Source organism: Hydra viridissima, unplaced genomic scaffold (assembly GCF_058129835.1).
Source record: "Hydra viridissima isolate aposymbiotic clone 2 unplaced genomic scaffold, HvirCarnegie_v1 scaffold_3, whole genome shotgun sequence".
NCBI classification, from domain to species: domain Eukaryota; kingdom Metazoa; phylum Cnidaria; class Hydrozoa; order Anthoathecata; family Hydridae; genus Hydra; species Hydra viridissima.
The window spans coordinates 13,815,957-13,827,664 of record NW_028324302.1 but is presented as its reverse complement, the minus strand read 5'-3'; the positions used below and the strand labels follow the sequence as shown (position 1 = coordinate 13,827,664).

Genomic DNA, 11,708 nt, shown 5'->3' with positions numbered 1-11,708 from the left:
CGTTCTTGGCAGCAACAATAATAGATTCATCTCTAAATTTTTTATTAGCAGCAAAAAATAATTCATTGGATGAATGAGATTCAATTAAACAAGATACACGCCGTTTTTTAGTTTTATTAGAACTATTATCAAATGCAACTGGTTTTCGACCACGTCTACTTGCAGTTGGCTCATTGTCTTTTTTTCTGACAATTAAATATTCATTAAGCCAGCTCACAAACTTCTTTTCAAAATTTTTGACAGTATAGTTTGCAGATTTCCACTTTTTTTTATACAAGTAAACAAATCGTTGAACAGCGTGTCTAAAATCAACGTCTTTAAAATCAGCAAATTTTGGCTGAATAAATTTTAATATATCTTCAGAAATATATTGTTTTGAAATACTAAGATTGTTTTTTTGGAGAAAATTATGAATGTCTAAGTTTAATAAAACCATATCTAAATTATTATTGTAGCAAGTATTTTGTATTTAAAAGTTTAATGTTATGAAATATATGCCGTCCGGACTACTAATACTTGTTATTAATTAAGTTACTACAAGTGTTAGTAATTAAAATTAAAAGTAATTAAATTACTGTTAGTGTTAGTAATTAAATTACTTGTTAAAAGTGATAGTAAAAATTAATTATTGTAAAGAAGCATGTTGAAAGTGATATTTATTATTTTATTACTGTATGTGGGTGTTGTTAAATGTGGTATTTGTAACTTAATTATTGTTATTATTGTTAATGGTCAATTTATTGGTACGTGCTCTCCACAGACCTCTTTTTTATTATATATTCTGTTGGTGGAGAAGCATAGACACTCTTGCTTTTGTACTAGTTTAAAAATATATTGTCTCTCCAAACGTTCAGTTATTTTTAATCCTCAAGATTTTACATGGCGCCCGATGAAAAACTATGAAGAGTTACCGAATTAAATGATTAAAGAAAGAAGTTTATGAAGAGTTAAGTAAAATTTGAGTTATTGAACATTGAAGTAAGTGGAGTTTGTTATTTGTGATATTGTTTGGGAAGAATTTGATAGAATTAGAATTTAATTGTTGAAGGTGTTGATTGTGACGAAAATTTGATTTTATTCTGAGTTGTTGTGCATATTTATTTAAAAATGGCAGCCGCATTAGGAAGGAAAGTAGCGAGAAGGAGAGCGTTACGAGTAAGTTTTGGAAATTTGTTGAGCGAAATAAGAGAGGAATTAGAGAGTGAGGAGTTAAACTATGCAAAATTAATAGGTTTAAAAAATAATTTAAGCGAGAATTATGAGAGATTAAACAATATTGATGAGGAAATATTAAATAATTTAGATCAAGAGGAAATTGAAAATGATGCTTTGGAGAGTGCGAAAATAGTTGAGTGTTATCATGAGTTGATGGCTGGAGTGACACTAAAATTAAAAAGTTTAAAAATAAATGACTCAGATAAAGATTCTGTTAAAAGTTTAAATAAATCAAAGCGTATTTTACCTAAGTTAGAATTGCCAGTTTTTAATGGGAATCCCTTAGATTGGCAGGGTTTTTGGGATCAATTTAATCTATCAATTCATAGGCATGAAGGTTTAAATGATATAGATCGATTTAACTATCTAAAAAAATATTTGTCTGGCCAAGCATTGGCTACTATTTCAGGACTTTCACTCAGTTCAGAAAATTATAAAGAGCCAATTGAAATCTTGACTAATAGATACGGGAACACACAAGTTTTAGTTTCTGCACATATGGATTATTTGTTAAGAATAAGGAAAATTAAAGATTTAAATGATCTAGAAGAATTAAGAAAACTTTATAATGATATAGAGAGCTGCGTACGTAATCTTAGATCTCTAAAAATAGAAACAAAAACTTACGGCTGTTTGTTAATTCCTATCCTTAAGGAGAAACTGCCTGATGAACTTTTGATTTTAATTTCTAGAAAATTTGCCAAAAGAGATGTTTCATCTGTTTAAAATTAGGTCATATATCAAAATTTTGTCATTCTAACTATTCATGTTTTCAATGCAATGGAAAACACCACATCTCTATTTGCAATAAGAAGCAAACCCAGACTAGTGCAACTTTCGTAGGTGTGTCTGATAGCATTTTGCTACAGACAGCAAAGGCTAAGTTTTTTAATTCAGAGAGTGAGTGTGGAGTATTCAGAATATTATTTGATAGCGGTAGTCAGAGGTCTTATATTACCAAAGATGTATGTGAAAGATTGAAATTAAAAACTATAAGGAAACCCAGTGGGCAAAGCGACGTCGGAACAACGTCGGATCGACGTCGGAGCTGACGTCGGATCGATGTCGGATTTACGTTGGAAATGGAAAGGTTAGGCGACGTCGAAAAAAAGACATCGGGCGACGTCAGAATTCCGATGTTAAACCAACGTCGAGCGATGTTAAACCAACGTCGAGCGATGTTAAACCAACGTCGAGCGATGTTAAACCAACGTTGGAACGAGGTCAAAATACTGACGTAAAGACGATGTCATTATGTGGTAGAGCAATTTTAAACCAACATAATAAATACAATTAAAGAATAGCACATATTTTCTGGCGTAAAAGAATTCATTACAAAAAACAACTTTCTATTTTGCATCAGTATCTTTCTAGAGACGCCCACCATTCCTGCCAACAACTTTGCTAGAGCCTACCGCAATACCTTTTGAACTTCCGCTTTGATATCGACTACCATAACTTCGCTTCTTTTCGTCATGACACAAGCTAAATAAAAGTTGAAAGTATAAAGGCATAAATATATAAAAACCAACTTTAATTAATTTAGAATTTCAAATCATGTAAGTAAAGTTATTTCGGTTACAAAAACAAGCAACTAATGAAACTTCAAAAAAATAATCCATTAACTACCCGACAAGAACAGCTTAAACTGACTGAAAACGTTAAAAACTTTCAGAAAAGTTAACCAATTTACCATCCTTACAGGTAAATAAAAAAAAAACTTTTTATATTAAGTCTGTTTTGTTACTTCAGGTTTTCGTCAATGTCGATATCAGCTAAATTGTTGTCAACTTTAGTGCAGTAGTAGAATAGTTGTAAGAGCGCTCACCTTGTATTCATGAGGTTTGCAGTTCAACCCTTTCCTACTTCTCTGAAAGTACCGCACATAATTCTTTTTTCTGCGTAGAGACCAATTCATATTTCTAAGTTAAGAGTTGAACAAAATGACACAACTCTCATAAGTGGCCACACATCTCTCATGAGATGTTGTCATTTCTCACAGATACAACAAAATCAACAAAATTTCTGTTCCCTAATAATTATAGCCACTAAAACTGTTAACTCCCTAAAATTAGAAAAATGAAATCAACAATTTCCTCTTATTGACTTTTATGGAGACTAAAAAGATGCTGAGAAATTTTGAAGTATATTTTAATGTTTTACAAATAGTTTTTTTTTTGAACTTTGCATCAGCAGATGTCATTTTTTTTACAAAGTTTGAAACTCTTAGTGGTTATCAAATATCTGGAGACATGAGTGTGCTACAGACAAGTATATGACATATTTGGTAATTGATCATGTCAATGTGATGTGTAAAAAAATTTGATTACCTATTTCTCTTTCATCACCTTGTGCCAAATACTTTTTAAACTTTAGTCAAAAAAACTCAGCTCAATCAATCAATCCTTAAAAAGTGCAAATTTTGGTGCAAAGTGTTGCGACTGCCATAGAGGCCTAAAAAATTTTTTAGGCCTCTATGGCAGTCATTTTTTGGGTTGTATCCATTTCATCATCAAAATATATCAATAAATAAATATTCTTAATTATCAAATATGCATGGAAACTTACATCAGTTCTCATGGTTTACCCAATATCTTTAATAATTTTTTAGTCTGCATAAAAGAAATTGTTAAAAAAATTAACACCATGAACTACAATAGCATAGACAAATAAAACTTATAAACTTAAAAGTTACTCTACCTTTAATACGCTTTGAAAAATTTTTGTGTTTGTTATTATGTTGCACATTTAGTGTTTACTCAGTGCTATCGGTCCCCACAAAAGCATCACAATATTACCTTTCTAACATGTTAATATTTTCTTTTAATTTAATCCCACCATCTCTTGAAAGACGGGCAACCTAAAAGAAAAGCATTAAGATACTATTGATATTATGTTTTACTTTTTATCTTAATGCTTGTTTTACTGTAAATAGTATAAAAACAGATATTTTTATTGTACAATTTGTTAATAACTTTAAATTATACTACCAAGACAGAGTTTTTATGTCTATTCACCCTAATTTTTAAACCCTAGTTTTTATGGTTGTTGTGATGTTGATTTGATATGATTTGAGGGATGTATTGAACTATTTTTTTATTAGGATGACTAATAACTTAACAAAACAAAATTAATAACACGCAACATAATTCTTAAATATTTTAATATGTATTCTAAAGTCTACCCTCTTTACAAAGTCATTCACAAACTTAGATCCCTTAACTGTACAAACTGGTTATTATTTTATCATTATTATTGTATTAGGGTGAGTGACCCTAATACAATAATAATGATATTTATTAACAATGATAAATAATGATCAATTACTGCTTTTAGCTGACTCAGAACGAAGAGATTCAACTTCATTGTTAATAAATTATAGATTGTCATCAGAATCATTTTGCAGAGCATCATTAATTAGATTATTGATTTCTTGATTCTGTGCTCTCCAAGTATTAATGTAAGACATCTAAAGAATAATGTTAAAAAGCTGTTGAAAAAGTTTTAGATTGTGATACCAATCCATTTAATTGCATTTTTGAATATTAATGATTATCCCACTATGTGCCTATCCGAAAAAATTAACATGGAAACAAGAAAGTGGGACAAGATCATGGAAACAACAGAGACAAGATCTGTAAAGCATGATGAAACAGTTAACACATCTAACAAAGTGTATATTGGCATAACCACAAACATTTATTCACAAAAAGCTCAAATACTCAACAACTCTAAGTATTTGTAGAAAATAAAAGAAAAATTCACCACATTCCATTATGAAACAAGTTCCCTCATTTAACTATTTAGAAATAGTTTTTAACAGAAAAGCATAACATACTTTTTACCTGATGATTGCAATAAGCATGAAACTTAAAGTAGTAAAAATTATGTAGTTTTATTTTAAATTTATCACATAAAATAAAATATATTACTCTGATTTTATTTATTGAGCACTCTTGTTGAATTTACATACAGAAATAAACTTAAAAACATTGCAGTAATGAATTAACAAAATAAGTCAGATAAATATTTTTTACTAATTTACATACATACATACACACACACACACACACACACACACACACACACACACACACACACACACACACACACACACACACACACACACACATATATATATATTTGTGATTAGTAAAATACTTCTTCACTCGAGAGTGCTTAATAGCCTCCTATATATATATATATATATATATATATATATATATATATATATATATATATATATATATATATATATATATATATATATATATATATATGTATGTATGTGTGTGTGTGTGTGTGTGTGTGTGTGTGTGTGTGTGTGTGTGTGTGTGTGTGTGTGTGTATGTATGTATGTAAATTAGTAAAAAATATTTATCTGACTTATTTTGTTAATTCATTACTGCAATGTTTTTAAGTTTATTTCTGTATGTAAATTCAACAAGAGTGCTCAATAAATAAAATCAGAGTAATATATTTTATTTTATGTGATAAATTTAAAATAAAACTACATAATTTTTACTACTTTAAGTTTCATGCTTATTGCAATCATCAGGTAAAAAGTATGTTATGCTTTTCTGTTAAAAACTATTTCTAAATAGTTAAATGAGGGAACTTGTTTCATAATGGAATGTGGTGAATTTTTCTTTTATTTTCTACAAATACTTAGAGTTGTTGAGTATTTGAGCTTTTTGTGAATAAATGTTTGTGGTTATGCCAATATACACTTTGTTAGATGTGTTAACTGTTTCATCATGCTTTACAGATCTTGTCTCTGTTGTTTCCATGATCTTGTCCCACTTTCTTGTTTCCATGTTAATTTTTTCGGATAGGCACATAGTGGGATAATCATTAATATTCAAAAATGCAATTAAATGGATTGGTATCACAATCTAAAACTTTTTCAACAGCTTTTTAACATTATTCTTTAGATGTCTTACATTAATACTTGGAGAGCACAGAATCAAGAAATCAATAATCTAATTAATGATGCTCTGCAAAATGATTCTGATGACAATCTATAATTTATTAACAATGAAGTTGAATCTCTTCGTTCTGAGTCAGCTAAAAGCAGTAATTGATCATTATTTATCATTGTTAATAAATATCATTATTATTGTATTAGGGTCACTCACCCTAATACAATAATAATGATAAAATAATAACCAGTTTGTACAGTTAAGGGATCTAAGTTTGTGAATGACTTTGTAAAGAGGGTAGACTTTAGAATACATATTAAAATATTTAAGAATTATGTTGCGTGTTATTAATTTTGTTTTGTTAAGTTATTAGTCATCCTAATAAAAAAATAGTTCAATACATCCCTCAAATCATATCAAATCAACATCACAACAATATATATATATATATATATATATATATATATATATATATATATATATATATATATATATATATATATATATATATATATATATATATATATATATATATATATATATATATATATATATATATATATATATATATATATATATATATATATATATATATATATATATATATATATATATATATATATATATATATATATATATATATAGCAGACTATTTGTTAATGGCTCTCAATAAAGTCTTATGTATTAAATTTAAATCTTCCCGATAAATACACTTTTTCAATAATAATAATTTTTATTATTATTAAATAACTTTTTTTTTTCCAGTAAGATGTTTATTTTCCGGTATTCAAACTTCCAGTTAAAAAAAAATATTGTAAAATTACCGTGGTGTGACCTACCGTGGTATGTAAATTTTATTTATTAATAAATAAAATTGTCGATTTACGTCGTATTTATGTCGAAAGACATCGCACGATGTCAGAACAACGTTGGTAAAATGACGTCGTTTTGACGTCGTTTTTGACGACGTTATAACAACGTCGTAATAAGTCGGTTGACATCGCCGATGAAAACCCAACGTAAACCCGACGTCGGATTGACATCGCGTGCCCACTGGGAAAGAAGCTATAATAATAAAAACATTCGGTCAATTTAATAATTCCAGAGTTAAAAAGCTCGATGTTGTTCAACTTAAGGTACAACATAGAAATGCTAATTTGTATGTGTATGTCGAGGCTCTATGTGTGCCAGTTATTTGTAGCCCTTTGCAGAGGCAAGAGATATCTCGAGCGTGCAAAAATTACCCGCATATTTCAAAGTTAATTCTAGCTGATTATGATGATGGTTCCAAAGATTTTCCTATTGACTTATTGGTAGGGTGTGATTTGTACCATAAATTTATGACAGGTAATGTTATTAGAGGGTTCGAGGGCTGTCCTGTGGCTTCTTCCTCTGTTCTAGGATGGGTGTTAAGTGGCCCAATGCCTTCTGTAAAAAATGTTAATAAGAAAGTAATCATGAATTTACGCGTTGATGCTAATTTAATCGAGAGTGTGGAAGATGTGCGCAGTGAGATTGATGAACTAAGAAGTGATTTACAAAAATTTTGGAGTGTGGAGAAAATGGAATCCACTGATGAGTGTGTAATACATAAATTCGAAAATGATATTATGCATAACGGTGAGAGATACGTAACTAAGCTTCCCTTTAAACCAGATCACGATTGTTTACCAGATAACTATAAAATTTGTGAGGTTAGACTGAATAGGTTAAAAAGGCAATTGCGTGATAAGAATTTGTTAAGTGATTATGACGCTATTTTTAAAGAATACGAAACGAATAAAATTATTGAAAGAGTACCTGAGAATGAAATCGCTAAGGAATCAGGAAAAGCACACTACCTAGCGCACAGGCCAGTTTTAAGAAAAGATAAGGAAACTACTAAGATAAGAGCAGTATTTGATGCTTCCTGTTCTAACAATGGATTGTCCTTAAATGATTGTCTATATTCAGGGCCAAATCTGTTACCCAAAATATTTGATGTACTACTGCGATTCCGATTAAATTGTATTGCCATATTAGCAGACATTAAACAAGCTTTCTTAAATATAGAAATTTCTAGTGAGCATAAAGATTATTTAAGATTTCTCTGGTATAAAAATGTGGATGTAGAGCAGGACTCAGAATTGATTGTTTATAGATTTTTAAGAGTAGTATTTGGACTGACTAGTAGTCCTTTTTTATTAAATGGAACAATAAGACATCACATCAAAAAATATGAAAAATCTAATGGTAAGTTTGTAAAAAGATTCATTGAAGATTTATACGTTGATGATGTCACATCTGGAACGGAAAGTGTAACGAAGGGTAAAGAATTTTATAAAAAGTCTAAAGCAATTATGTCTGAAGGTGGTTTCAATTTAAGGAAATGGAAAACAAATAGCCAAGAATTACAAAACTGTTTTGATTTTAATGAGAAAATGATAAGAAATAAGGAAAAAAAAAAAATTCAATAAGCAATCTTGATGATAGTACTTATTTAGAAACAGAATTGGGTAAAAGCGATTATGAGTATAAAAGAGTTTTAGGAATTGAATGGGACTCGAAAAATGATGAATTTATTTTTCAATTTAATGACTTTATAAAAATGTCACGGGAACTTAAAACAACAAAAAGGAATATCTTCAAAATTTCGGCATCAATTTACGATCCATTAGGCATTGTTTCGCCTATAACAGCCAGACTAAAAACAATATTTCAAATTTTGTGTAGAGATAAAAAGGAGTGGGATGCGAGTGTGAGTGGAGAGATTGAGTTTAAGTGGAAAGAATTGTTGAGAAATGTTGAGGAGTTGAGTGTTTTAAGAGTAAAGAGATTTGCGTTTGTTAGAGTTGAGGAGAGAATAATTTCGGCAGAGTTACATGGATTTTGTGATAGCTCAAGAGAGATATATTGTGCAGTTGTTTATCTAAGAGTTAAGACGAGTGTTGCTGTGAGAGTATTTTTTTTGGCAGCCAAAACAAAGGTAACTCCATTGAAAGAGTTGTCTGTTCCTAGGTTAGAGCTGTTGGGTTGTTTGTTGTTGAGCAAATTAGTAGGAGAAGTGAAACGAGTAATAGAAAATCGAATAATTATTAGTAATGTTAGTTGTTGGACAGATTCTGAAGTGGCTTTGCATTGGATTAAAGGGAAGGAGAAAACTTGGAAACCTTGGGTGGAAAATCGTGTAGAGGTTGGGAGGAAGAAATGGAGGCATGTAGCAGGATTGGAGAATCCAGCAGATGTTCCAAATCGTAAGTTTTGTTTTAAGCTATTGAGTGATAGTTGGTTATCTGGACCTAAATTTTTATGTGAGGAGGAGGTTGAAGTAGGATTGTTTGATGGTGAGAATAGTTTGAATGTGGATGAAGTTCTGATTGAGTCGAAGGGTGTAGATAGGATAAATGAGAGTAGAGTAAATATGGTTGAGGCTGCTAGTAGTGGTAATATTGGTGTTCTGATAGATATTAAGAAGTTTAGCACGTTGAACAGACTTATAATGGTAACTGGATATGTGAATAGATTTGCAAGTAATTTGATAAAAACAATTAAGAAGAACAATGGAATAATTAAAGAAAATATATTGACACTTGATGAATATGATATGGCATTTAATTTATGGTTATTAGTTGAACAGTTTTATTTATGAAATCAAGATAACTACAAGAAGCTAAGTTCATCCCTGAAGTTGTTTACTGACAAACAAAATATATTGCGATTAAAAGGACGATTTGGAAATTCGATACTGAGTTATAATGAAAAACATCCGATTATTTTACGTGATGGAATACATAGCTATTTTACAGTGTTAATTATTCGTGACGCCCATGAACGTGTTATGCATCATGGTATTGAAATGACATTAAGTCAAGTTAGAGCAAGGTTTTGGATTATTAAAGGAAGAAAAACTGTCAAGAATATTCTGCGTAAGTGTGTTATTTGTAAGAAGATTAATGGAAGAACAATGCTGCCTCCCCAAACTCCTGACTTACCCGATTATCGTGTTAATGTTTCTATGTTTTCGTTTCAAGCTGTTGGCATAGATTTTGCTGGACCCTTATATGTAAAAAGTTATTTAAAAACTGATGCGGTATCTAAGGTTTACGTTTTGATTTTGACCTGTGCGTCTAGTCGTGCTGCTCATCTGGAATTAACTCCTGACATGAAGATCCCTGCTTTCCTACGAGCACTCAAACGCTTTATTGCACGCAGGGGCATACCTGATAGCATTACTTGTGACAATTTTAAAACATTTAAATCGATTGAAGTAAAAAGGTTTTGTTTAAATAATAAGATTATTCAAAAATTTATACTACCTGCTTCCCCTTGGTGGGGAGGATTTTATGAAAGATTGGTACGATCAGTTAAGATACCACTATTGAAGGTTATGGGAAAATCACTCGTTACTTATGAAGAACTGCAAACAGTTTTATGCGATATCGAATCTGTGATTAATAGTAGACCACTTGTCTACATGAGTGAAGATGATAATGAAGAAGCGCTTACTCCCTTTCACTTGATGTATGGACGAAATATATTAAGGAATAATGTGGAATCAAATTTATGTTTTGATATGGTTAATATCAAGAAACGTGCCATCTACTTAAAGAACTTAATTAATGATTATCGAAAGCGTTTCAGTAAGGTTTATTTGAATGAATTAAAACAACAACATTTATATAATAAGTTTAATGATAATAAACAAGAAAAGGTACTAAAAGTAAATGATATTATGTTAATTAATGACAAAAATATGACACCTCGAAGTCAGTGGAGAATGGCAAGAGTTGTGGAAGTTATTGAAGGAAAAGACAAAGCGATTCGGGGAGCTAAATTAAAGGTTATATCGAATAAAGGAACATCCAAGATATGTTTCCGACCGGTCCAAAAATTAATTCCTCTGGAGATCGATATTGAACAAGATAACAAAGATAAAGATAGTTCGAAGAAAAATGTCTGTGCAGTTGAAACCGAGATTGGGCAGAATGATGCGGCGCTCAGGTCAATTAATAAACGTCCAACCCGACAGGCAGCACTTGATGGACAATATCTAAGACAATTAAAAGAAAAATATTGTTGACAAGTCAACAGGGGGGAGTGTGTTAAAAGTGATAGTAAAAATTAATTATTGTAAAGAAGCATGTTGAAAGTGATATTTATTATTTTATTACTGTATGTGGGTGTTGTTAAATGTGGTATTTGTAACTTAATTATTGTTATTATTGTTAATGGTCAATTTATTGGTGCGTGCTCTCCACAGACCTCTTTTTTATTATATATTCTGTTGGTGGAGAAGCATAGACACTCTTGCTTTTGTACTAGTTTAAAAATATATTGTCTCTCCAAACGTTCAGTTATTTTTAATCCTCAAGATTTTACATTACTAACAACTACCGAAAATATGTTGTTGCTATGCTATGCAAAGTAAGGTATCCATACTAACCAAAAAAAATAATCCCATAAGAATTGTGAATCTCATTTTAATACATACCCCCAATATTGTGTACTTAGCGCATGTAAAATACTGTTAAAACAACGTTAATGTAAAAATGAGTTGTTGCCATGCAAAATTTAGTACCATAGCAACCAAGT

At 30.2% G+C, this 11,708-nt stretch overlaps 1 protein-coding gene and 1 long non-coding RNA gene across 9 annotated transcripts; one reads left to right on the top strand and one right to left on the bottom strand.

Moving 5' to 3' along the window:
• The first annotated feature begins 1,107 nt into the window (after positions 1-1,107).
• Positions 1,108-11,463, top strand: LOC149891109 (uncharacterized). The gene is made up of 5 exons (XM_090082036.1): positions 1,108-1,935; positions 2,085-2,220; positions 7,188-8,519; positions 8,621-9,646; positions 9,773-11,463. The coding sequence occupies exons 1-5, from the start codon at positions 1,108-1,110 to the stop codon at positions 11,194-11,196; spliced, it is 4,746 nt and encodes a 1,581-aa protein (XP_089938162.1). The 3' UTR covers positions 11,197-11,463.
• On the bottom strand, positions 2,509-7,012 carry LOC149891110 (uncharacterized). 8 transcript variants are annotated; one of them, XR_016451169.1, is made up of 4 exons: positions 6,977-7,012; positions 3,784-4,075; positions 3,044-3,137; positions 2,509-2,700 (listed from the first exon to the last, which is right to left on the bottom strand). It is a non-coding gene; the product is annotated as an uncharacterized LOC149891110 (long non-coding RNA). The 8 variants fall into 8 exon arrangements; XR_016451168.1 differs by having other exon boundaries at positions 6,962-6,983; XR_016451167.1 differs by lacking the exon at positions 6,977-7,012 and adding an exon at positions 4,543-5,193.
• Positions 11,464-11,708: the final 245 nt, after the last annotated feature.